At 38.3% G+C, this 27,949-nt stretch overlaps 1 protein-coding gene and 1 non-coding gene across 2 annotated transcripts in view; both read right to left on the bottom strand.

Moving 5' to 3' along the window:
- AK9 (adenylate kinase 9) overlaps positions 1 to 27,949 on the bottom strand; it is a 119,157-nt gene that overhangs the window by 78,734 nt on the left and 12,474 nt on the right. The window contains exons 5-12 of the mRNA XM_040628105.1: positions 27,787 to 27,883; positions 21,378 to 21,490; positions 18,753 to 18,941; positions 14,307 to 14,435; positions 11,598 to 11,676; positions 8,918 to 9,012; positions 2,427 to 2,566; positions 2,166 to 2,346 (exon numbers count right to left, since the gene is read on the bottom strand). Of these exons, the coding sequence (XP_040484039.1) occupies positions 2,166 to 2,346; positions 2,427 to 2,566; positions 8,918 to 9,012; positions 11,598 to 11,676; positions 14,307 to 14,435; positions 18,753 to 18,941; positions 21,378 to 21,490; positions 27,787 to 27,883 (1,023 nt within the window). The remainder of the gene's footprint in view (positions 1 to 2,165; positions 2,347 to 2,426; positions 2,567 to 8,917; positions 9,013 to 11,597; positions 11,677 to 14,306; positions 14,436 to 18,752; positions 18,942 to 21,377; positions 21,491 to 27,786; positions 27,884 to 27,949) is intronic.
- On the bottom strand, positions 7,575 to 7,648 carry TRNAE-CUC. Its single transcript has one exon. It is a non-coding gene; the product is annotated as a tRNA-Glu (tRNA).

Below are 27,949 nucleotides of genomic sequence, written 5' to 3' on the forward strand. Positions count from 1 at the left end.
TGTTATCAGGGAGGTGATAACTCTTTTCTCCCAATTAATGGCTATTCTGTTGTATCTATTATTTTGTGAATTGCATATTTGTTATTTTTTTCCATTGGGGCTTCATCTGCGTTTTGATTCATAAGAGCTCTTTAATTTTAAAATTATAATTCCTTTGTCTGACACATATTGTAATGTAATGTGAAATGGCAAACCACAGAGTGGTAGGAAATATTCATAATGCTTATTATCAAAAAAGAACTGGTATATAGATAACATAAGGAATTCCTACCAATTACATGCAAAAGATATTTCAAATGGGCAATAGACTTGAACAAATAGTTTAAAAAGAGAATACCTGAATGACCAATAAACAAAAGAAAAAATGTTTAACCTTATTATTTTCAGGGAAATGCAAATTAAAACCATTGTGAGATACACCTACTAGAATGACTTAAAAAGACTGACTATAATGATAGCTGGCAGGAATGTGGAATAACAGAACTCTCACACACTCCTGAGAGAGTTGTAAATTGATAGAATTAATTTGGAAAACAGTTTGGCATTATCTACACAAGTTGAATGTATGCATACTCCATGTCCCAGGAATTTTACTGCTAGATATATCTCCAGAATATATTAAGACATCATGTGCGCCCCATGAAACATGTACAAGAATGTTTATAGCAACATTATTCATAATACCCAAGCTGGAATCAACCTAAGTTTTATTAACACCCAAATGGATAAATAAATTATAGTATAATTAAATCAAGAGAATATACTAAAAAAATGCATGAACTGCAGCTATATGCAGTAAAATGTATTAATAACATGCATAAATATCACAATCATAATGTGAAGTGAAAAAAGCCAGGCACAAAGAACATAAATTGTTTAAATCTAGAAAGTTAAGAAAATATGCAAAACTGGGGTGCCTGGGTGGCTCAGTCGTTAAGTGTCTGCCTTTGGCTCAGGGCGTGATCCCAGTGTTCTGGGATTGAGCCCTACATCAGGCTCCCTGCTCTGCTGGGAGCCTGCTTCTTCCTCTCCCACTCCCCCTGCTTGTGTTCCCTCTCTCTCTGGCTGTCTCTCTCTTTGTTAAATAAATAAATAAAATCTTAAAAAAAAAAAAGAAAATATGCAAAACTAACCTATGATATTTAGATGTACACTCACGTGGTAAAACCACAAAGAAAAGAACAGAGTGAATGCCATAGGAAGTTAGGAAGTTCAGGGCAGCAGTTACCCTGGAAGTGGTAAGAGGACTGGATTGGAGTAAGGAGGAATAAGAGGAAGAGGAGTAAGTGGAAGGAGTAAGAAGACTGATATTGGGAAGAGACGTGAGGGGGCTTCCAGGGTGGTGGCCATTATTTGACATGGGTGGTGGTTATATGGGGATTTGTTTTGTGATAATTCACTGAGCTTCACTTTCGTGTTTGTCATATTTCACAATAAAAAGTTAGAAACAAATAGAAAATGTTACCCCTGCGTTCAAAGGAATAGCACTTGGAATCAGTTCACACCCCTTCCCAGGGCTGCACTGCTCTGATTATGCCTTCCGCCCCCGTCATCTTAGGCCTTCCCCCCCTTTGCTATCAGCACACGGTCCTTTGCAGAATTCCACTTCATTCCAGTCCCTCATGAAATCCCTGGGCTCTGTCTTCCAAGAATATCCCCAATCTGCCTGCTTCTCACCACTTCTACTGCTATCACTCTGGTCTGAACTAAAAACAATTTCTCTTCACTTTACTCAGGGTGGAGAACAAGGTCCATGAGGAGAGAGGCCAAGGAATTGACAGGCCAGGGTGTCTGTCACCAAAGAGGGGCATCTTTGCAGATACTAAGAATGATGGCAGGAGTGACTCTGTGGGGAGAGGGACAGAGAGCTAGGAGGACTGGGACCCAGGAAACAGGAGATGAGTGCAACCAAGACAGGTCATGGGTGGCACAGTCTGCGTCACGTAACGGCCAAGTCTGGGGGCTGTTGCAGAGCAGGGACAGGCTGTAGTCTCGGCAGCCACAACAAGGAGCCAGGAGGCCTTCCCCACTCCGAGTCTAGTGGGACGATTACCCAACTGACAGTGTAAAATTAAGAAAACAGAGTACAAATCCTGTGAATCCCAAAGTCCTACAAATTACAATCAAGTACAGACAGGTAGCTAGCTAGCTGGGTAAGTAGTTACCTTTCCTTTGTAGTTTTCTGCAAGCAAATTGCAAAGTGTTGTTTTCCCTGAAGACTGAGGCCCAAATATGAACACTTTAAATGGTGGTGCCGGCATAGGTGGGAGAAGATAGGGACGTGGGTTCAATAAAAATGTTTTTAATGCTTCTTCTGATGACAGACAGTATATTTTACCTAGAAAACTTAAAATATGCCATGATCATAAACAACTGAAAAGAGGTATGGGCAGGTTTTAGAATTAAGTTTTGAAAATCTTACTTACCTCACAGAAAAATCTGGTAATCCTGGGTAAATGTTACCTTCTTTTAAAGTCACAGGGCACATACGTCCCCATCTGCTTCTCTGCCATCTATATCTCGGTGCAATAAGTTTATAAGATGCAAGAGTATGGAACAGCTCATCCTGTCAGTAACAAATACGACACTAAAAATGTGGGCATGGTTTTGCTAAAATTAACAGTATTAAGTATGTCCTTTCTTATTTGATAGTGCCTTACTGTTTAAGAGATAATTTGGAAAGCAAATTTTCGTTTTTTTCTTAATTGCCACCATCCTGGGGCGCCCGGGTGGCTCAGTCGGTTAAGCATCTGCCTTCAGCTCAGGTCATGATCCCAGGGTCCTGGGATCGAGCCCCACACAGGGCTCCCGCTCAGTGGGGAGGCTGATTCTCCCTCTCCCACTCCCCCTGTTTGTGCTCTCTCTCTTTTTCTCTCTCTGTCCAAATAAATAAATAAAATCTTAAAAAAATGTTGCAACCATTCTGTACTTGTCTAAAATTTGATAAGACAAATAGTCTTCCATTTCTGTTATAAGGCCTTGTTTTAAATCTTATCAAGCATTTTCTATTATAAGGTAGAATGAACATAAGGTAGACAGAGTGTTTTTATTATCTTTTTTAAATTATCTGATTTGGAAAAATTCTTATTGAAAAGGTTTAGGGTGCCTGGGTGGCTCAGTGAGTTAAGCACCTGAGTCTTGATTTTGAGGTCATGATCTCAGAGTCATGAAATGGAGCCCTGCGTCTGGCTCCATGCTGGGCATGGAGCCTGCTTAAGATTCTCTCTCTACTTCTTCCTTTGCCCCCTCCCCCCCAACTTGAGTGCACATGTACACTCTCTCTCTCTAAAAAAAAAAAAGAAAAAAGGAAAAAGAAAAAAGAAAAAAGAAAAGGTTTGAAAATGTACTGGATTTTTAGTCAATTTAACTAAGTTTTTAAATAGTACAGTGTCATATACAGATAGCTTTTTTTTTTTTTGCATTTACTTAGCTTGTTCTTAAAATATAAAGTCTCCCTCAGCGATCCTCTGTTGGTGACCTCCAGAAAAGTTAAGAACCACTTCTAGGGACTGCAGATTGCTGAGCAGGGGCCAAGAGAACTGGGGAGAGAGAGTATGGTGGGCAACTGCAGGGGGAAACGGTCCAGGTTGGCTCTCTGCAACCTTCAGATGTAGATTTCACATGTATCTGCCAGCTCCAGAGCTGACTGTGGAGGACAGATGAGAATGGGAGCTATGGACTTGTCTGGACCACTGTTGCCTCAGAGAGCAAAGAGGCATGCACGCCACAGGGATGCTGCATGAATGTCTGAAACTGAAGGCTAAAAGAAGTAGCTAAATGTTAAGGAAACTGTCGATACTTAGGGGAGTTCCATGAGATAGAGCAGCCCATCAATGGGCCACATTGGGCTACCACCCTTCTCCATGGAGTCTACAATGAACTAGGGATTGAAATGTATCTAGTTAAGTCAGGAGGCAGTCACTCTTTCCTTATCATCCTTATTTCTTGTCCAAACTTGGGAAAAGTGTTTGACTAGTAGACAGCGGGTGTTCTTTCAAAGGAAACGTGTTTAAATGGCAGACGATGCTCCTCTCTCAACCTCAATCCCCTGAGGCCACATGTCTAGCAGGTGCTGAGGGGTGAAGAGAAAATGAGCTTTCCAATGAGTGTGATATTACAGTCTAAAAATGCTCAGGATGCCTCTGGTTAAGCAAGGCAGACTGAACACATGTATTAGTATTTGCTGTTTTCCTAAAATCTCACAGAAATGACAGCAGAGAAGTGCAAAAAGAATGAATTCACAAGAACACAGGATGGGAGGGGACAACAGAGGAGGTGACAGCTGACCAGCATGGCTACACATTTTCATCATCTAGAAAGAAGATGGATGGCGGAAATGGACTTAAATTGGCGGAAAGTGAGGGCTCAGGGTTTCTGGTGGCAGGGATGAATGTAGGATGGGCTGGGGACGAGAAATGAGTTGATTCACTTAGCAAAATCCTAGAGGGATTTAGGGTCTCTTGACATCAGGTACCTCTGAAGGGGTGACAGAGAGCAAAAGACAGAGGGATTGGTTGAAAATCTTTAAAGGGAGGTGCTAAGGGCCAGAGCTACTCCCCATTTCACTCAGTAAGCCAACTTTTCCTCACTCCTGCCACCACTTCTTCTTTCATCAGAAGACTGGAGGCTTAACTTCCGGAGAGACTGAGAGACTGAACCAGAGGATCTTGTGAGAGGGATCTTGGACACAGTCAGGCAGGAGAAAGCTGGCAGCTAGAGCCACTACACTCAAGCTCTCCTTCCAGTTGAGCCTCTTGCTGAAGAACTTCTGGACCGTTCCATGATCCAGTAACTAAATAGTTAATGCCAGCAGCTCGGCAACACAGCTCTGTTGTAGTTGGGTGAAAGTCCCTGCACTCCATCAGCTAAGTCACCAGGCCCAGTACAAAATGGAAATTCAGGGCTCTTGTTCTAAAGTTACTAAGAATTTCATTAAACAAATTATGGAGATCTTCTAAGGATGGGGTCCTGAGCATGACTGTATGGGTTGCTAACCCATGAAGCTTGCCTTGCCCTGCAATACAGCTCTTGGATATTCCGAGTATTACCATTGGTTTTGGGAACTTCAAAAGCATCATCTCATATAATCCTTATAATAACAATATGTGGTAGGGGTTATCATTCCTTTTTTAAAAAGATTTTATTTATTTATTTGTCAGAGAGAGAGACAGAGAGACAGAGAGAGAGACAGAGCACAGCAGGGGGAGTGGCAGGCAGAGGGAGAAGCAGGCTCCCCGCTGAGCAAGAGACCAATGTGGGACTTAATCCCAGGGACCCTGGGATCATGACCTGAGCCGAAGGCAGCCACTCAACCCACTGAGCCACCCAGGCGTCCCTATCATCCCTTTTTTAATGACTAAAGGGTAGGGTTAAGCAAAGTCTCAGATCTGGTAGGCTTTAGATATGGAATTCAAATCTAGATCTGTCTGATTTGAAAATCAATGCTGTTACCATCTACTGTGCTGGGTGCCAGCCTGACACTGTCCTTCCTCCCACCACATCCCCCAATCCCACCCACACATCCCCCTCCTCTCTAACAGCTCATCAGATATCACAGGTCTCACACTCTTTACCAGGGAGTTCGAGTTCACACTGAGGTCTTCGTGTCTCTCTCACCCCTTTAAACCAGTGGTTCCCATCCCTGGTTGCACAGCAGACTCTGCAAGGAGGTTTTTGGGTTTTGTTTTTTGAATTGTGGGAAAGTATATAATAATATGAAATGTACCATTTTAACTATCTTCAAGTGTACAATTCAGTAGCATGAAGTACATTCACAATGTTGTGACCATCACCACTATCCATTTCCAGAACTTTTTCATTAACCCAAACAGAAGTTCTGCACCCATTAAACAATAACTCCCCATTCCACCCTTCCTCATATAAGTAAATCATATTTGTCTTTTTGTGTCTGGCTTGCACCACTTGGCATGTTTCCAAGTTCCATCCATGCTTTAGCATGTATCAGAATTTCATTCCTTTTTAAGGCAGAATAACATGCCAGTGTGTGTGTGTGTGTGTGCACATGCGTGTGCAGGTGTATGTATGTATGTACATGTATATATATCACTGTTATCCATTCATCCTTTGATGGACATTTGGGTTGATTTTGCCTTGCGACTATTGTGAATAAATCGGCTACAAACATGGGCTTACAAGTATCTGTTTGAGTCCCTGCTTTCAGTTTGTTTGGGTATATACCTAGGAGTGGAATTGCTAGGTCGTATGGTAAGTCTCTGTTTAACGTGTTGAGGAACCACCAAACTGTTTCACCAAATGTTTACATCATTTGACATCCCCATCAACAATGCACAAACATTCTAATTTCCCTCCATCCTTGACAACACTTATTTTCTGTTTTTTGGATTATAGCCATCCTAATGGGCATAAAGTAGTTTCGATTGTAGTTTAGATTTGCATTTCCCTAATAACTAGTTATGTTAAATATCTTTTCATGTGTTTATTAGCCATTTGTAAATCTTTGGAGAAATGTCTATTTAGTTCTTTGTGCATTTTTGAATTGGGTCGTTTTATTATTGTTGAGTTGTAGGAGCTCTTTATATGTTCTAGATATTAATCCCTCATCAGATATGATTCACAAATATCCTCTCCCATTCTGTGGGCTATCTTTTCACTGTTGATAGTGTCCTTTGATGAACAAATATTTTCATTTTCATGAAGTCCAATTCATCTATTTTTTTCTTTTATTGCCTGTACCTTTGATATGACTTTGATATCCTGTTTTGTTTTAATTAATGCCAGAGTCCTATTCCAGATTCTGCTTTAACTGGTCTAGGCATTAATATATTTGAAGAGCTTCCTAGATGATACTACTGGGCTTTCAGGGCTAGGAGTCACTGCTTTAAACATTCCCATTACCCTGGTTTTCTAAAAATCACCTACCTTTACCTAAAGGGCATCCATCCAAAGTTCTTCGAAATACAGGAACGTCTAATCAACCTTGTCAGTTAGGCTCCCTCAGTGTCCCGAACTTTATTTATTTATTTTTTAAAAATATTTTATTTATTTATGAAAGAGAGAGAGAGAGAAAGCACAAGTGTGGGAGGGGGGCGGGGGGGGCAGAGGGAGAGGGAAAAGCAGGCTTCCCACTGAGCAGGGAGCCCAATGTGGGGTTCGATCCCAGAACCTGGAAATCACGACTCAAGCAGAAGGCAGAGGCTTAACTGACTGAGCCACCCAGGTGCTCCTCAATGTCCCAAACTTTAAAGTAGGGGTTCTTAAACTTTAAGTAGTTATAGGAATCCTCTATGGATCTTATAAATATATAATTCTGGGTCTCACCTCTAGACATTCCAGTTCAATCAATCTGGAATCTGAGCCTAAGGAATCTGTATTTGTAGGAAGCTTCCTGGGTGATTCTTTTGGAGATGATCTGAGCTTTCAGGGAGAAATACTGCTCAAAGGATATGAATAATGACCCCGGTATACACAGTATACACAAGCATAACTTCTACCCTTTCATGAAAAACAGGGCAGGCATCTTTAGTCATATATCTTATGAACTATAACCTTAGGCCTATGCATACAATAATACATATATTTTTTAAGTAGGTTCCATGCCCTGTGTGGGGCTTGAACTCACAACCCTGAGATCGAGAGTCACATGCTCTACCAACTGAACCAACAGGCACCCCACATACAATAATTTCTAAGGACAAACTTTCTATCTGGGAAATTCCCCCAGGTTTTATGGATACTTTAAATTTTTCCTTTGATGATGACCAGGGAGAGGAGGCTTGGCACACAGACTCTCTGATCAGGCCCACCGTTCTTCCTCTTCAGCGCTAGATAACTGAAGTCCCAGTACAGATTGTGGCTGTGCTTTAGATGTAGGAATGACACAGTACAGCATCACAAAGTAACTGCTTCCTTCAAAGATTGTTTTATTTGAATTATGATATCTATTGATGATTCTAGTATCTGTTTTGTTTTTGTTTTTTTTAAAGTTTTTATTTATTTATTTTGACAGAGAGAGAGACAGCCAGTGAGAGAGGGAACACAAGCAGGGGGAGTGGGAGAGGAAGAAGCAAGCTCCCAGCGGAGGAGCCCGATGTGGGGCTTGATCCCAGAATGCTGGGATCATGCCCTGAGCTGAAGGCAGAAGCTTAACGAGTGAGCAACCCAGGCGCCCCTAATGATTCTAGTATTTGTTTTTCAATTTCTATTCATACAGGTGAAATTAAGCTTCTCAGAGTGGACCAAATCCTCCATTTAAGGGCCTGAGAGTGGGGGATCTGAGTGGATTAGTCAGGTAGGCATCTGACTCTTGGTTTTGGCTCAGGTCAGGATCTCATGGGTCGTGGGATCAAGCCCTGTGAAGGGCTCCCTGCTCAGCGGGGAGTCTGCTTGAAGATTCTCTCCCTCTGCCCTTCCCCCTACTCATGCTCATTCTCTCACTTTCTCTCTTCCAAATAAATAAATAAATAAATAAATAAATAAATAAATAAAATCTTTTTTAAAAAAAGGCCTGAGAGCTTTTTTTAGCACTTAGCAATTATAATTTGAACACTGTCACATCCATAATACATCACTGTCAGGAACACGGTAGTTATTTTAAAAATGGGTTGAATGATTGAAGGAATAAATGAGTGCTTATGGAGTTGAGGGCTTTTATTTGCTTTTATTTGCTTCCTTGGGTGTTGCAAAATCTTAAAAATGAACTTGGATTTCTTTCTCATTATCCTTGTGGTTAATTGTTCTGATTTAATTGTCTTTGTTTCAAAACTTTTGCTTAATGTTCACAAAAATATTGTGCCAATATTATAGCTTCTTCCTAAAACTCAAATCCATTTTTATGAAAGGTATCCTGAAACTCCTTTTATACTTTGAAAGATACATTAAATTAAGGTCACAACATTTAATAAAAAGATAGACTTTCCAACAGTTAAAAATAACTTACATTTTCCATTATGTCAGTAATTTCTTCCTCTGCACTCTGAAGTTTCGTTAAAACAGCTGCTCTTTTTAGGTTCAGATATTTAAGTCGGTCCATAACTGTCTAAATTTGATAAAGAACAAATATTTAAATACATTGACATTTGAACATCTTAAATATTCTGAAAAAGTGATGAAATTATGAGTAGAATACTTCCTTGCCTCTACCTTCTGGTGGTTTGCCGGCAATCTTTGGTGTTCCCTGGCTTGTAGATGTATCACTCCAATCTCTCCCTTTGTTGTCACATAGCCATCTTCTCCCTATGTGTCTGAGTCTCTTCTAAGGATACCCGCCATATTAGGTTAGGGCCCAGCTTAATGCAGTATGAACTCACCTTAACTTGTTTATATTTGAAAAGATCCTGTTTCCAAATAAGGTCATATTCAAAGGTATTGGAAGTTAGGACTTCAACATATCTTTTAAGGGAACATAATTCAACCCATAAAGTCTGCCCTCGGGTCCCCAAATATTCATGTCCTTAGAGGTCTAGTTCTGTGGGACCTGTTCCGGCAGAGGGAATACAGCCATGTCAAGACAGAGGCAGATACTGGAGTTATGCTGCCATGATCTAAGAGCTGCCTGGGACCACCAGAAGCTGGAAGAGGCCATGTTGGATCATCCTCTAGAGGCTTTGCAGGGAGCAGGGCCCTGCCAACACCTTGATTTTTTAATTTCTATCCTCCAGAACTATAAGAAAAAAGTTTCTGTCATTTTAAACAACCTAATCTGTGGTACTTTGCTATGGCAGAATTAGAAACTAAAAGGGACACCTTGCAGAAGGATAGGAAACATTGACTGAGATGAGAGATGGTGGATTGACAAAGTTCTGATGGTGAATGGTAATCTGTGGTAGACTGTATTATTTGTTCATAATTTATCCTTCCCTCCCTTCACTTGTTAATTCCCTAGCTCACTGTGGGTAGAATACACTTCCCTAGCCCATTGGTATTGAGCTTTTCCACATAACTTGTTTTGGCCAATGGAATGGACAGAAAGGCCAGGGTGCCACTGGCAAATGAGGCCTGGCAAGGCTTGGCAAGTTTCAACCAGGCCTATCAGAGCTTCTTCCGTCTATCTTGAGAAAAGTGTGTCTTGTGTTATAAAATCCAAATTTTGGATATAATTTGAAGGAAAAGCCTGCTTGGATGTAGGATGTGAGAAAAAGAGAAGAGCAGCTTGAAGAGTGGATTCAACACTTAGCAAGAAGGGAAAACTGCGGGAAGAGCATAAATGGGGCAGGTGGTGGTGACAGTGGATCAGAGGGTTTTTCTTGCATACTTAAATCTGAGATAACTACTGGGCATCCAATTGGATACACAGAGTAGCAGTTGATTATACAGGTGTGGAATTCAGAGGAAAGGTCTGGGATAGAAACACGAATTTAAGAGTTACCAGCATTTAGTAGGGCAGACAGAGAAGAGTGCACAAAGATTGAGCTCTGGGATTCTCCAACATCTAGAGAGATGTAGAGTGTCCCATGAGGACACTCTGGAGTGTAACGGTAATGTGGAGTATATTTATTAAAAAATAGTAGTGTAGAGTATATTTATTTAAAAAACAGCTTCACTGAGATACAATTCACATATAATTCACCCACTTAAAGTGTATAGTTCAGTGGTTTTTAGTATAGATTTGCACAACTATCACCACAATGATAGTTAAAATACTTAAAATACTTTCATTACCCCAAAAAGAAAACTTTTACCCATCAGTAGTCACTCCACATTTATCCTGAGATCTCCCATTGTGGTAACCCTTACCCCAAGCAACCACTAATCTATTTTCCATTTTAATAGGTCTGCCTATTTTGGATATTTTATATAAATGAATCATATGATATGGGATCTTTTGTAACTTTTCTTTTACTTAGTGTGTGTTCAAGATTCATCCAGGTTGTAGCATGTATGAAAACTTCATTCTGTTTTATTGCTAAATGATGTTCCACTGTATAGATACACCACATTTTATTTTTCCATTCATCAGTATATGGACATTTGGCTTATTTCCACCTTTTGGCTATTGTGAATAGCGCTGCCATGAACCTTCATGTATAAGTTTTTGTTTGAATACCTGTTTTAAATTATTTTGGATATATACACCAAGAAATCGACTGCTGAGCCGTGTGGCAATTAAACATGGTAATTCCGTGCTTAACTTACTGAGGATCTACCAAACTATTTTCCAAAGTGGCCACACCATTTTACAATCCCACCAGCAACATATGAGGGCTCCAATTTTTCCACATCCTCACAAACACCTGCTGTTGCCTGGTTTTTGTTTGTTTTTGAATTTTAGTCATCTTAGTGGGTGTGAAGTGGTAACCCATTATGGTTTTGGTTTTGGTTTGCGTCTCCCTAACGACTCATGGTAAGCATCTTATCATGTGCTTATTGGCCATTATTTGATTTTACTTTTCTTTGAGGCACATTTTGTTACACAGAGATTTTAAATTTAAATGTAGTTTTGATTTAAATATGGACAGAGGAATAGGTATAACATCATATTTTTAAGCGTCAAGAGGAATTTTCCAAAAGTAAGTGGTGTTAAAATGTAAATATATTTCTGATGTTTATTAAAATAAGTACAATCCAGTCAGTAACTTTTTGATTTTCCAAACCTTGGGATATCCTTAAGAACACTGCACTTACCATGAAGAGCTCCTCTGAGGGTTTATTTCCATCTAGCTCAATGAGATATTGGGAATTGTGTTCAGCCATTACTTCCTGCAGAAAATAGAAACCTTATAATCCAGGATCATTGGCAAAATTGAACACAAGATCAGAATCTTAACATACTATGAAGAAATCTTAAAAGCTAAATTGTTTGCTTTATACATGATATAATATATATTTTAAGTGCTCTTCTGCAAAAGACTCATTCAGTCTTATCATGAATTTTATTCTCTTTCTGATTTTTTTCTTTTCATTTTTTCTTTACATTGATACTTTAGAGTTCTTCCAAATAGAAAATGTTTTGGGGCATCTATTTCTTTGCATATATTCATAGAATAATTTCTACCAGTCTGATCATTGAAAATGAGATTGGTTTGTTTTACTTTTTATTCCCCTAGCTATCAGAGAGGTTCAATATTTAGATATCCATTTCTGTACACCATCTAACTATAACATCTGTGCATTTTTTAAATCAGATTGTTTCTTTTCCCTAAAATTCATGGAATGTCTTTAACCCATATCAATTGCAAATATTTTATCATTAATGATAAAAAAGATTTATCTTTTTGACTTTGTTTATGGAATCTTCTACAATATAAAACACTTTTATAATAAAATAAATCTGTTTTCATTGTTTCTGGATTTCCTTTCTTGCTTAAACTAGATTTTCTCTATCTCAAGATTATATTAATGTTCTTCTAAATTTTCTTCCGCTATTTTTTTGTTTTTAATATAAAATCTAAAATCCACTGGATTTCATTTTTGTACATTTGCAACGTTGAACTCTATTTGAGCCCTGTATTCCCAGAAAGTAGGGAGGATTGAGAGATAAGACCCATCTCTACCCTTCTTCGAGGATTCAGATAAGATCTGTCTTCATCCTTCTCCATCATTCCCTAAGACTTGAGGATATTTCCCTTGTTTACCTCCCCCCATAAAACCCCTAGGTCCCCTTCCTTTTCCTTGAGATGTTTCTCATTAGGGAATGTTCTCCCTATTACAATAGCCTGAACAAAATCATCTCCTTAATTGTCCAGGGCATTTTGTTTTTCACAATATTATGTGCAGTTGGGTTCTAAGTGCTTCTTGTTCTTTTAGATGGCACATTATGCCTGTATTATTTATTTAAATATAAATAGCCATGTTCCGAACAAGAAAGTACATAATGCTTTTCTGTATTCAGATTCTTTTCTTAAGCTAGAATCTTAAGAGTGGACTTATTAAGTCAAAGTGTACAAACATTCCTAAGACTAAAACTACATACACCAGATCAGACCAGGAGTCAAGCTGGGATTCAAAGACAGATAGGAATGAGAACTTGGCCTTGGATTACTCCCGAAACAAGCTATAAACCAGAAAATGGTGCTTCTATTTGCCTTCCTCATGTCTTTTGGAGGAGCACTGAATTTTGGTGATCTTGGCCTCCTAAGTGAATTGACATGTCAGCCAGGTCAGAGGAGACTAGAATTGCAGGCTCCTCCCTTTTATGGCTTTCCTCCACCTTCCTCTACATACACCAGTACCTGGAATTACCATAAAAGGCAATTATCTTACTATTCATCAAATGTCATGTAGGTTTTGGACTTCTAGGATGGAAGACTTGGTCCTTATCCTTAAAGAGACCTTCTCATGCCCGTGAATATAGTTTTTGAATTTTCTGAACCTTATTTTAATTATGCTTCATTTCACCCTCAGTGCCAACACTTAAGGAGTTTGCAGGATATTTCTGTTTAAAGGAAGAAAGAACATTATAGATAGACAAGCAAAGTACTCTTAAGAAGCTATGTATAAAGGCCAGGAATAGAAGAGGAGATAGGGAGGAATAAAAGTCATACATAAGAAAGAAATTAAATTTGGTTCCCCTTTTGGGGGTGGACAATGAGAATGAAGATGGTCCACTCATTTGTCTATAAACACATATAAGCTTTATAAGAGAGCATGAAACAAATCCTTTTAGTTTCTCTATCAGATGGGAAGAGGCAACTTGAGGACTATTTTTTGTCTTTGTAGTTCCATTGCTCAGCATGGTGTGTGGCCAAATACCCAAGTTTGATAAATGTTTGCTGAATAAATCTCCAACACAAATTTGGCAGAGTCTGCCCTGGACTTTTGACTGTATAAAGTATACTTTTCACATAACTGTAACCTTAGTAATCATATTTTTAAAATGCTAATTATTTTAATTAAAACCTTCCTATTCCAATATGTAATGGCCTTAATCATGTTTACATATAATCAACTTTGAATGGGATAACCATAGAAACCAATCTGGGGATAATTCTGTAGATTGCAATTTAAATAAATTAACAATTCCTTTTAGAATAAAAGATGCATCTTAAATGCACACTTGTTTTGATAAACCCATAAATTATGGATTGAAAATGTTTTTACAAAATAGTTTCTTAACATAAGTTTTCTAACTTCCAACCACAATTAATTCCTCTAGTGACTTTTGAAAAATGCAGTTCATTTATCACTTCTCAACAACACCACTGCTTTTTTAAGAGTCAGTTGATATTGTTCTGTGAATCAGCGTTTGGAATGGAAGCCTTATTCTAACAGCAACTTAAGTGGTGGAGAATCAGATAATACAGAGGGATGAAAAAACGTGAAAGCTATTTAACCAGTGAGAGAACACAAATATCAATATTTCTATTTTTATCAATATATCTTGTTCTTACTTCTAACGGATGGAGAATTATTTCCTTATAAAGTTTAACAATGTTTTCAATATTTTCCAAATAATCCTCAGGTCTCTGAACTACATGTTGAAGAATTTCAGCCACCATCTGCATTTCTGCAATAAATGCCTAAATGGAAAAGAAGAGATTTTCAAAATCTTGATGCTAATGATTACTTAATTTAGAAGCCGCATCCCTCCCCCCTTACATCTACATGCCTTTTTGGAATGAGAAGCAGGTAGAAGGGAGACTAGGATTTTTATTTAAGAAACACTGAATACCCTAAGGGGCCTTTATCAGATGGAATAAAACTTTAAATTAACTTGGATACTTCTTAATTTTTTCCCCTCCTCAATAAGTAGGGAAGAGTAAGGGAAGAATATTTGATTTTTTAGAGACAGAATCAAGAAATTAGATTTACTCTGAATACCTGAGCTTGTAATTCATTCATTCATTCATTCATTCACTCACTCATTCACTCATTCATTCAAGATTGATGGGTACCAGGCACTGTTGTAGGAGCTTGAGATAAACTAGCGAACAAAATCAACTAAGACCCTGGGTCTCATGGAGCACACATTCCAGCTGGGGAAGACAGAGCAGGAACAAGCAGACAAGTAAATATATAACATGTGGGTGGTGGTAAGTACTAGGGAAAAAAATGCAGGGTAGAGGAGATGAGGAGTGACGGGTAAAAGTGCTATTTTATATCAGGTGGTCATGAAAGGGTTCTCTGAAGAAGTGACATTTGAAGGCAGAGGAAATACTACGTGTAAAGGTTCTTAGCCCAAGGCTGAGCTGGTGAGCTGGTGACCTGGTATTCAAGATCATATTTATCCTATTATTATTATAATTTATTATCTAATTATTAATTCTAGTTTTTATCAGTGCACATCAATCCATATTTATACTATTTGAATCATATTATCTATTAAATAAGCCACTTTATAAATTTTTTGAAATGTTTTAAATACTATTTTAATGGTCAAATAATACATTAATATCCCTAAAAACATGATTATTTAATCATTATTCTATAATTGACCAAGAATGTTTCAAATTTTTCACAATTATAAATAATGTTTCATTGAATAGCTATGTAGATAAATCTTTACATTGCTAATATTCTCCCTTAGAATAGTTCCTAAAAGTAGAATTACTGGACCAAAGATTACACATTTCAAAATGGCTTAATATACATTGTTGTTTTCAAAAGATGCTATCATTCTTCTCTCTCTAGCAGAGGGCTTCACTGGCATGCTCATGTGTTCAGTCAGTACACAGTTTCTTATTAGGCACCTACTGTATGCCAAGCACTGTTACAGAACAGGGGATATAGTACTTGCTGCACAAAGCTTACATTCAGGGGGGTAGACAGACAATAAGCAGGTAAACAAATAACAATTTCAGAAAGTGCTAAGTGCTATGAGGAAAATAAAGTAGGATAAAGGGGTTGGGCCTCTGCTGTCCAGCACAATAGCTGTTAGGCACACAGACCTACTGAGCACTTGAAATGTGGCAAGTGTGAATTGGAACGTACTGTAAGTGGAAAATACACACCAAATTTCAAAAGCTTAGCATGAAAAAAGATGTATCTCAGAATTTTTATGTTGATTATATGTTGACATAATATTTAGGATATATCACATTAAATAAAATATATTATTAAAATTATTTTCACCTGTTTCTTTTTGCTTTTTAAAAAGTAGCTACTAGCACATTTAAAATTACATATGGCAGGAGTATATTTCTATCACAGTGCTGGGTTACAGAGCCACTTGCTGGATGGTCTCTGAGGAAGTCATCCCTGGAATGCGACGTAGGCAAGGAGAAGGATGTGGGCACATGAAGATCAGGAGGAGAGTGTGGTAGGCAGAAGGGAGAGGAAATAGAGCAAAGGCTGGAGGTGAGATTGCATCGAGCGTAGTTGAAGACTAGCTGGAAGGCCAACGGAGCAGCTGGAATACAGTGAGGAAGAAAGGCAAGACAGCCAGGGATGAGATCAGTGAGACCAGGCCCACGGCCTTGTAAACCATACGAGGGTGTTTGAATTTTTATCTACAAGTAGAAAGTCACTAAGGGTCATTTTTTTTAAAACATGGCTCTGGATTTTGTAAACAATGGAATGAGGATGGAGAGGAAAGTAGAAGCCACGAGAACATATACAAAGGTATTACAGCAGTTCGAGGAGATTAACATTTGTGTGTACATAATGGTAAAGTTTCATGAAATTACTGGCCATCAACCCGAGTGGGTGTCATGTTTGCATGTCTGACTTCTGAACATGGCTGTGCTACTGGGCAGACATCACAGCAAACCCGGCCCGTGGGGCTGAATTCAGTCTGAAGACACTCATTTGATTACACCCCATAGCACTGGCCTTCACTGTGCTTTTGAAATTTTGGATTAGTTGCCAACAACTTTTATTTTAAAATGCTGATTTTGGCTTCTTTGGGAAAATCAGACTACCTGGTAAAAAATAGGCAGCATTCCCACATGGCGAGAGTTGGCTGGGCTGGAGCTGAGAGGCAGCTGTCCTCTGAAGAAGGGCAGGCACCCACTAGCTGTCCAGTGGAACTTTCTGCACTGATGGAAATGTGTAACTGTGCCGTCCAGTTTGGAAGACACAGCCATATTTGGTCATGAGCACTTGAAATGTGGCTAGTACTACTGAGGAACTAAATTTTAAATTTTATATAATTTTAATTAATTTAAATAGCCACAAAGGACTAGTGGCTACTGTCTTGGACAGTGCTATCTTAGCCTACCCTAGTCCTCACTCTTCCCAATTACGTTCCTGGCTGACATCACAAATTGACATAACCATGGCCCCTGTAACTAAGTGAGCTGTGACTCCTCTATCTTACCGTCTTTAAGATGGTATATTTTATTCACGCTAAAATGATACAATTTTATTCCCATTTATTACGAGGTTTTCCTTTTTTTTTCCTTTTTTTAAAAGATTTATTTATCTTAGAGAGAGAGAGAGAAAGCGAGTGTGCGCACACAAGCAGGAGGGACAGAGGGAGAGGGAGAGAGAATCTCAAGCAGACTCCCCGCTGAGCATGGAGCCCCACTTGGGGCTTGATCACATGACCTTGATCACGACCTGAGCTGAAACCGAGAGTCAGACACTTAACCAACTGGGCCACCCAGGAACCCTGAGGTTTTCCTTTATAAAAAGAAAATAGAGAATAGATGCTGGCTATTATCTAATGCCTTATTTGCACAGGGAAGATTATTTAATGTTTTTAAATGAATTTTCTTATGTTAATAGGTTTTTCAAATTGAGATATAATTGACACATAATACTAGATTAGTTACAGGTATAAACATAATGATTCGATATTTGTATATATTAAGAAATGACCACCATGATAAGTCTGGTTAGCATTCATCACCATACACAGTTAACAATTCTTTTTCTTGTGATGAGAACTTTTAAGATCTAACTATGATTAAAGAACAAATGTCAAAGATTCATTTAACCTGTTAGTGAGAAAAGGAACAGGATGACAAAGCTGAGGTATATATAATGACTGAAATCAGATTGCAAAGCTGGATACAGGCTGTTTCATATCCTACAGGGCAATAAAATTGTAACCTTTGGGGGTTATCTTTTCTTCTGGACAAATGATTTGCAATGTATCCATTTTAAGTTAACATCTGATTTTGCCAAGTGTAGGCTTAATAAAAATGGTATTTATTTATAATACATTTATAATAAATTATATATTGTAGCAATTATAAAAGTATATAAAATTCCTTAAAACTATAAATTAATTAATTAATAATAGAAATCACAGGTATATTTCTGTACAGCAGGGACTGGCAAACTATGGTCCACCTGCCCAGTGGGCCAAATCCAGCCTATCACCTGTTAACAGATTTCTTCACATCAAATTTTCCTCATTAAGTCATGGTAGAAAATTCTTTTGGTGCTCTATTGCATTATGTTTACAAGCACTAACTTTAGTATTATTTAAACAACATGTATATGCGAAATTGGGCTTTAGATTTTTTTTCTAAAAATCTCTCTTTGCTAGATACTGGAATTGGGATTATGTTAACTTCATAACTTGGATTCTGCCTGGGCCACTTGCTCTCCATATTACCCTGTTTTTTCTTGCTCGGACTCCTCACTCTAGCTCACACAGTGCTTGACACACAGTAGGTGACCAATAACTTTCTGCTGCTATGAAACGAAGCAGCTTAGCTGTTAGGATGTGGAAGGACTTCCGTCTTGACAAGAAGGTTAAACTTGATGGCCTCTAGATTATGATCTAATAGTTCTTGAAAACATGAAATATTTGTTCTATTCCCCCAGATTAAATAAAAATTTAAAATGTAATTTTCTCTAATATCTGCTATTTTGTTTATCCCTGCTATTATTTAATTTAATTCTAGCAAATTTTAAAAATGTAGTATATGGTATTGGGATATTACCTCTTCTTCTTCTTGCTCTTCCTCCTCTTCTCCTTCCTCTTCTCCTTTTCCTTCTTTTTGGGCTTCTTTCCTCTTTTTCCTACGATTCTCAATGACTTCAGGATCCCACTGATCTCTTCTGTATATGTACCCTGTGCTACTGTGCTGCCTTTGCCCAGAAACTCTTTGGCATAGATCGTAGTCAGGGCACTAAGGAACAACATTAGTAATTTTAACAAGCGTCCTCAGTGACACTGATACCAACAGTTCATGCACCACACTTTGAGAAACAAAACTTTAGGACCTTCCTTGCTCATTTTTGGATTTCTTCAGGTCACCTCTCTGTGGTGATGGGATGGGTATTTACTGAAGCAAGACTTTCATTTAGGCTTCCTAATTTTTCACAAGATTTCAACCCTCTCAGGTCATTTTTTAATGTGTATTTGCCCTTCCTTATTCAGCAACCCAGAATACCCGCACTGCAGGTCCTTGACAAAGACTACTGCCTTCAGCTGTCTCTTACTTTCACTTGCAGGAAGTAACGAATATGAGGGTGAGTCTGAAGGACATGCCTCAGAGCGGTGGTCCTCTCACTTCAGTGGACATCAAGAGTCATGTGGAGGACTTGTCAACACAGATAGCTGAACGTCCCTCCCCTCTCCCCGAGCTTCTGAGTCATCGTTCTGGGGTAGGCCCTAAGAATATGTATTCCTAACAAGCTTCTGAGTGCTGCTGATGGAGCTGGCTCTGGGAACATACTCAGAACCACTGCTGTAGTAGATCACTGGCCCTTAATCTTTTTTTTTTTTTGGTAGTACAGACCCCTTTAGAATATGAGGGAAACTATCAGTTTTTGCTTCAGAAAAACAGACATACACAATAATTTCAGAAGTTTCATAGATGTTTTTGGATTCCTGGATTCTAGGCTAAGAACTTCTGCTCTAGAAATTCCAAGATTTATCCCCAAATAAGGCCAAACCATCAGAGAAATATGTGTTGTATTGAGTTCAGTCTCACATTAGGCCCTCTGATTACACTTGAGTCAAAATGCAGAAACTGCCTGGATACCCATTATCACAGTTATAATATAAAGGAGGTTAAGGGCTTCATTCTCTACATTGATGATTTTTTATATTAAGATCCATGTAAGATACTTCTCTCAATTAAAATTTTAATTCTAATTTCTCTCATCTTGTCTTTTCTGAGGAATGTCTTGTCTTTTCATGGACGTGTGAATTTTATATAACTGGTCACGTTTCCCCTTCTACTTCGGCTCATCAAACTTGGAATCAAATTTTTGCTCCAAATGTAAGCATATGGAGGCTAATGGCCTGTATATCTGTACTCTTGTTCCACCAGATGTTAATTTCCTACACAATCTGTGTTTTCCATGGCTTGGACTTTATATTTGGCTTTAGTTAATTGTTTTTGATCTTTTGTTCTCTCCCTTATACATGTGTGACATTCTCAAGGTCCATCCAGGGATTTTGATTGGCCTCCAACCATGGCTTGTGGTGGGCTGCAGATTATACCATGCTCAGCACCGCAACACCTCCTCTCTCTCACAGCTAACCCTAACACACTCCTGGGGGCCAGCATTGGAGCTGAGGAGCATCTCATTTACTTTGAGCTGTCAGACTCTTTGGGGAATCAGGCAGGTGTGAATATAAAAGCTTATCATTTATTTTCATATAAACAAGCATATAAACTAGCCTCCCTGACTTCTTATCATACCCCCGTGAGACTGTTATTATTTTTGTAAAGAGGAAATCGAGTCTCCTAAATGTCATCTACCACATGCTGTTGATAAAGGAGAGATTGGGAACAGGACCTAGCCTTGATTCTTAATCAACCTAGTAATTCATATGTCCAACTCATTTGCTCCTTCTTTCATTTTATTTAACTGGCAAACTTATCAGGTGTCTATTAGGTACCATGTATTGTGTTAGTTCATGTTTATATGAGTAAGATATGGTTCTTACCTTCAAATAACGCAGAGTCCAGAAGGAAAATGGGCAATTACAATATATAGTAAGAAATACGATAGAAGAGAGCAACATGAATGGTCATCAGAGAAGTATTTAACTTTCCTGTGGTTAGTAAGGTATAGGGGAGAAGGAGGAAGAGAAAAGGAGAGGAAGAGGGAGAGAGAAAAGGAGAAAGTGAGAGTGAAAGAGCGAGAGAATGAGTTAGTTAATATGTGTGCTGGTGTGGAAGGGGTGGTCATCAGGGAAACAGATGATGTTTGAACTGACTTTCAAAGGATGACTATGTTGAAGACTTTTGAAGAGGCAGAGAGGTATTTCCTGTGGATGGAGCTGCAGGTGCAGAAGTACAGAGGTATCAGAAAGTATAGCTCAGTAGTCCCTATGGTTGATATATGTTATTATTTCCTTAACTACTTAATATATTTTTTAAGATTTTATTTATTTATTTGAGAAAGACAGAGAAGCAGACTCCCCACTCAGTGCAGAGCCCAACTCAGGGCTTGATCCTAAGACCCTGAAATCATGACCTGAGCTGAAGGCAGACACTTAACTGACTGAGCCACCCAGGCGTCCCATTAATATTCTTGAAGACATTCCTTGAATTCCAAATATCAAAAAGAATGGTTAACTATAGTAACTAAACAACGAATATCCTTACCTTAATATTGATTATAATATCAGGTTTCAAATTTAAATTTTTAATTAAGTCTATTTGCTGCAAAGTAGTCATGGCATCCTGTGAAAGTGACGGTAGTTCAGTGATAATATAACCTGTTGAGTAAAATATAATTTTTAAAGTTTTATAATGTTATCAACATATGAGAACATTGATTTGTTATGACTTTATAAAATGTCATTTGCTTATTGATGAATATTAATGTAGATCTTAAAATCTGTCAAATATTTTTAATTAATAGTTAAGTTTAGTACAGCTGTGAATAATGTTTCTCCGGTCATAAATAAAAGCACTGAGCTAGGAGGAGACATGTTTAAAAATTCCAAATCAACTTATTTTAAGCACCTGAGGTTTCTAGGGAAGGAAATTCCATGCTAATAATTCTTTGAACATTAGGAAAGCTGTAAAGGTATATTATGGGGGGTGTATAGTGTATTATTTTCTTTCTAAAGCTAATATTTTATAATAGAACATGTACATACATAATGTTTATATAAATATGGGGAGTAATAAAACACCCACGTTCTCCCCATACAGTTTAAAAAAACAGAACATTATCAATATGATTTTAGCTTAGCACATTGGCTTCCATCCCCACCCAGAAACCTAACTCTTCTCATTGAAATACACCACATTTGCTATCATCAATTTCCCTAATATAGTTCTTTGTGTCACTCTCTTGCTTGAGAAAATTTTCTCTTCTTAATAAAGTCTCAATTCCCTCAGAATTAAGGACTTTAGTCAATTTTTCTACTATTCTAATAGGACCGTTTTTCTTGAAAGAACTGACAAATTATGGTTATTCAGTTTTGGCTATTTGGCAGACATTTTATAAAAAGTGAGTAGAGTGAGCTGGTCACTTCAAGGACAACTGACAGTATTTGTTGCCAATGATAAAATTTAAGCAAACAATTCAGATTTTAGAAAACGTGTATCTACTGCCATAAGCTTAACAACTTACCAATTTTTAAAACTTTTCTTGATGAAATTGGTGGTGAAATTAATAAAAGTGATTTTTGATAGTGTATGATGAAAAGTGTCAACATTTGGAAAACCTGCACAACTTAGTGAGTCAGTATTTTCCAAAATAACCACATCATGGTGCCTCCAAATCATACGTGGGTAAAAGACCCAGTCCAAGTTCAAGACAGGCCAATGGATTTTAATGTAACAGAGTTTGAAAAGTTCCTTCATGTGGTTTCAGTTCTACACTGCTAATAACCTTTAAGAAAGTTCCCTTTGGTGAGTTTTAATGTAGAAGCAAGAATAGTCACAATTATTCTAAAGGCTATTAAAATATACTTCCCCTTTCTAACTACATATCTGTGTGAAGCTGGATTTTCATGTATTTTAGTAAAAACAATATATTGCAACAGATTGAGCAGAAGGAGATATGAGAATCCAGTTGGGTCTTCTCTTAAGCCAGATATTAAAGAGATTTGCAAAAAATAAAAAACAATACCACTCTTCTAAGTTTGTTTTGAAGAATATAATTATTTTTTTTATAAAATATGCTATTAATGTGAACATATGATGGTTTTGTTATGATTTTTTAAAAATATTTTAAACATTTCTTGGTTTTAATTTCTAATATGATAAATACTGATAGATACAACTCAAGTAATAAGCAAAAGCTCTTTTGGGGCCTCAACAATTTTTGTAAGTATAAAGGAGTCTTGAGACTAAATAGTTTGAGAACTGCTACCCTCTGCAATGCCTAGAATAGTGTGATTTTAAAAAGCTATTAAGCGTCTGTTAATAGATGAATGAATGAATGTATCTAAAAGCCAATCTCAAAATCCTCTCTTAAGAACATGCTTATTGCATGCTTATTATTATTTTTATTTTACAAAAGCAGACCAACAACTATCATAATAATCCAAAATTCATCAAATCCTTAGGCATTTCTCCAAAGCTTTTTCAAACACGTTACTGTCTGCTAACTATGTGTTGGATGCCATCCAGAGAAGCGATCCTAAGTAGTTTAACCTCAAAAGGCAGAAAGAGAGACCTATTATCTTTGGTTTTGGATATATGAGCTATAATCATGATTCTCTCCTGTCTTGCTATAATCTTTGGTTTCCAACTTGGCATACTCATTTGTCTTTGCTGTTGTCTTTGAAAGACTTTGAAATAGTGGTGTTATCCTAAGACATCCATTCTATTCAGGGTCCCTTGAATGAATCCAACACACCCCTGCAAAAATTAAGCCACTGCATGCTTTGGCATTGTCTCAGGAACTAGGCCAGACTTTTCTCTACTTACCGCCTCCTGCTGCTCTTGTTTTTTGTTTCCCTGGCTCCCTACTTCCCTGGTTTGGTTTGGATCCTATTGTTAATTATCCTCCATTTGATTAACAACCTTATTGGAAACTTGTCAAGACTTTGGGACGTGATCGCTGGCATTAACTCCCCAGTCTGACACATTTTAAGGGTGAGTCCTGTGGTGAGGGGGCCTAGCCCTAGACTGAATTCAACCCTTGCCCAGCTCACCCCTCCTGATCAGACATTTCCAGAGACCATCAGTCTCCAGAGTTCATGCCTTCCCCTTCCAAGCCATAGGGGAATTACACAATACCTCCTTCTCATTCCTTCTGCTGGCAGCACTGCCCACTGTCTGTGTATTACAAAGGGGTGACAGAAAGATGTTTGGCATTCTGTGTGCTGTGCTCTCCAGCACCCTGTGTATTACTATAATCACCGCTACTGCCTGGACAGCTTATCAGACATTTCAAGTGCAACTGTTTGTAGGTATCCTAAACCTCAGGCATACATGTATATTGGAATGAGTTTAAAACTTGGTCTCTTCCCTAGTGGAAGCAGCAGAAGAGTGGGTTGTTTCCATGGGGGCTGCTTCTCACCTGATAGGCCAGTATTTGGGCTGCCTGAATTTTCTGAGTGATGAGTTTTAGGGCCTTACCCATTGAGAGGTAGCCAGTATCATTGTACCCAGACCCTAGGAATGTATGTATGGAGGAGATGTGGGAGAGTGGAATAGCTTAGTTTTCTAGACCCAATTTTGGATACCCACAAGGATACTTCTTTGTAGACAGATCAGAGCTGCCAAGCCCACTGCCAACCTCTCTAACCCCAGAGACATGTATGAAGATGGAAGCATAAATGAGGACCTCCCCTCTCTGTCCTATCTCCTTGACACCATTACCAAGCCCCTACACTCAATGCTGAAGATGGAAGAATGGTAGACCTCCTGCCACTCCTTGCTGCAAGGCTCTGTATGTACTATCATTGGCAGAGTAGAAATGCTGCAGGCTAGTGTTCAGCCTGCATCACCCCCACCAGGGAAAAACTGAAATACTGTCCATATCACTGCCCAGGGGTAACTACTTGGCCATACCATCCCTTGGCCCCACTTCCTGGTACAGTGGAATGAAATCCTATTTCCACAAAACTGAAGATGGCATGCTACTGCTTTCAGATTAAGTGATGAGAGATTCAGCTATATCAGGTAGCTTATGCCCATCCAGCCCTAATATGTACCTGACCTCAAGTCAGACCCATATGAGTGGACACACTGGAGACCAATGACTTCGGAGATCATCCACAATGTGATATGCTGGGGGCAGGGAATGCCCAGACTAGGGCTGTCCATCTTTACTGAAGAAAATGAGTTTTTCTGGAATCTAGAAACAGGAAGCAGAGAGGGGCTTCTCAGGATGCCCAGGTATTGGCTCTACCATTTTCTCTCGGGTGAGGATGTAGTTCATGGAAGCAGATTTTGGCCCAAGGCCAACACAGCATGATAGGTCGTAAATGAAAGGATTGTAATTACAGCTTGTGTAAGTTATTTCTAAACAGTGATAAAACGTTCAACTCTAAAAGGGCTCTGGTACAGAAAAAAATTAAGATTGAATTTGGCAATATTCTGTTGTACAGTGTCCCCAGCAGCACACATCTGTCTTTAGGGATTTTAGAGTCATCAATTACCCAGCCTCACTCAGACCTGTCTCGGGTTAATATCCCCATTTTGAAAGCTCATCACTTCCAATTTTGCTTCTACCATCTACCAGGCTGGTGGATAGGACCAAACATCAGAAAGACTCCTTGCTGAGCAAAGACTTTTAAACTGCATTTAGCAGGGTGCTAGTTTCCACAGAAATTCCTTTGGGGATGTTACAGAATAGGTGAGGGGAATTTGGGCAGAAGGGGTGCTAGGTCCTGTACCCACCGTAGCCTTTAAATAAGCCCAGTTGTGCATGCTTAAAACACAGCCATGCGATTGCATGCTAATAGTGTGGCCCTCAGACTCAAGAAATCATTTATACTGCATTTCCTATGCCAGCTTCTGTAACAAGCAGTGGACAGCAAGTCTAGGGGAAAGAGGAATACATTAAATGATACGAGGGAATGCCAGTCAGCAAAATCCAAAATGCAGTAAATTCTTAAACACAAATAACCCGCTTTTTCAACAAAGAGAACACAAGATGACAGAAGGAGGTAGAGGGAATTTATAGTTAAAAGGGACTTGAGACATACCAGTCAATTGCTATATGTGAAACCTGGTTGGATCCTGCTTCCAAAAAAACTCCAAAACAAAACAAAAGAACAAACAACAACAACAACACACACACACACAAAACAAAACCCCAAAAAACAAAAAAACAAAATCCCAAAACAGAAACCAAAAAACAAAACTCAAAGATCAGCTAGGAAATAAAAATACACAAGGCAAATAATCAAATCTGACCACAGAGTGGTCAGTAGATGATTTACTGTGAATTTAGTAGGTATGATAATATAATGTGATACTAGGTTTAAAAAAAGTCTTTATCTTTTTGAAATATATACTAAAACATTTACAGATGAACTGATATGATATGAATTAGCTTCAAAATAAAGTAGGCTGGGGGAGGGATGTGGGCAGGAGTTTACATAAAACAAGATTAGACTAGAGTTGTCATGGAAACTGGGTGGGGGGGAGGGGGAGAAAGTTTCACATCACTTTCTTTACTTTTGCTTGAAATCTTCCACAAGAAGTTAAAAAGGTTCTGAACATCATGAATGGCATAGCTGAGTAGGTTTATTTTTTCATTTTTTTTCTCTTTTTGCCAATATTTATCATTTATACCATCTTTTTGTGAGCAAATTACTCTAAATTTTTTCAAGAGGTAAGGCGAGATGAAGTATAAACAAGAAGATACTTGCCTATCTCTATACATGCTTCAGTTTCAATCACTACACTTTTGGAGGTCATTTATTGACCTATGTTGGAATTCTGTCATTGTCCTTTTTACCTTTTTACTCATTTAACCTCCCACATTCTGGATGTTTTCCCAAGGTCATCTTTTTTTAACACTGAACAATAGATAGAAAGACTGATGTGTAGACAAAGTGTGTGTGTGTGTATATATATTATACACACTATACACACACACACCGTATATAATATATAATATATATATCCTATATAATATATATAACATATATAATAGATGATATTTTTCTATATGTGGATGGATAGATGTAGTTTGTTCTCTATATCATCTGTATGTAGAGAAATCTTTCTACCATAGATATAAATGATACAGACCTCGCTTGCACCGATGTCTGCTTTTGCTACTTCCATTATTGATTTGCTTTGGCAATCATGGTTTTTACTTCACTGCATTTTATTTTTATCCCTGTGTTCTTAATAGTCACAATGTCCTCCCGTAACTTTCTAAGGATATGAAGCAGCTTGTTAAGTTTTTCTTCTTTCATTCAATAAATCTATTTATTTCAGGTGGATGATTTTCTCCCCAGCACATCTTCATTCTTCTTTCTTCTTTTGCAAATGTCATAGGGTTTGCTCTTTTCTGTTTAGTCATTCTGAGCTTCAGTGGTCTTCATCTTGAGAAATTAGGCCCCAAACTCCTGCTCAGCATCTGTTTGAGCGCAGGGAGACTTCTTGGGTCCAAAATGAGAGGGTAGACTGGGTGAACAGACTGAAGTCTGCCAATATCTGGAGCCAGAGGGTAAGCTGGTGCCATTCAAGTTCCCATTCCTGCCTTGTAAATGTGGATTAATGCAGAGAAGCCTAGCCACGGACAGGACTCAGTAATAAAACTCCGAGTGAATGGGAAAGCAGTCAGCAAAGGCTGTCAGCACTGTGAGAAGGATGAGAGCAGAGTGCTGATGCTTTTGCTGGATAACACAGTGCTCAAAGAAGATCAAACCATTTAAACTTATTTATTCATTTACAAATGTAGAATCTGAAGAATAAAAGGAAATAAATAAGCAAATAAAAATATCTAAGCTGTTTAACTGAATTCAGGCTCTGGAATTCCTGCATCAGGGCAAAGGAAAAGAGCAACTCCAGAAATTATGGGTGTGTCAGCTAAAGCGTGAGTTTTAAGGTTGCTTTAAGAGCCACCGATATATAAAAATAAACATACCAAAGTGAGAAACTTCCAGGGAGTTGAGCTTCTCCAACATTAGCTTTATGACAAGTTCATCTGGAATGCTTTGACCACTGAGCAGTATTGACTGCAACTAAGAACAAACAAGATAGTATATATTAGTATATCTATATCTGTGACAGAGAGCTTTTTTTTTTAA

The sequence above is a fragment of the Ursus maritimus genome, unplaced genomic scaffold (genome assembly GCF_017311325.1).
Source record: "Ursus maritimus isolate PB19 unplaced genomic scaffold, ASM1731132v1 scaffold_13, whole genome shotgun sequence".
NCBI classification, from domain to species: Eukaryota; Metazoa; Chordata; class Mammalia; order Carnivora; family Ursidae; genus Ursus; species Ursus maritimus.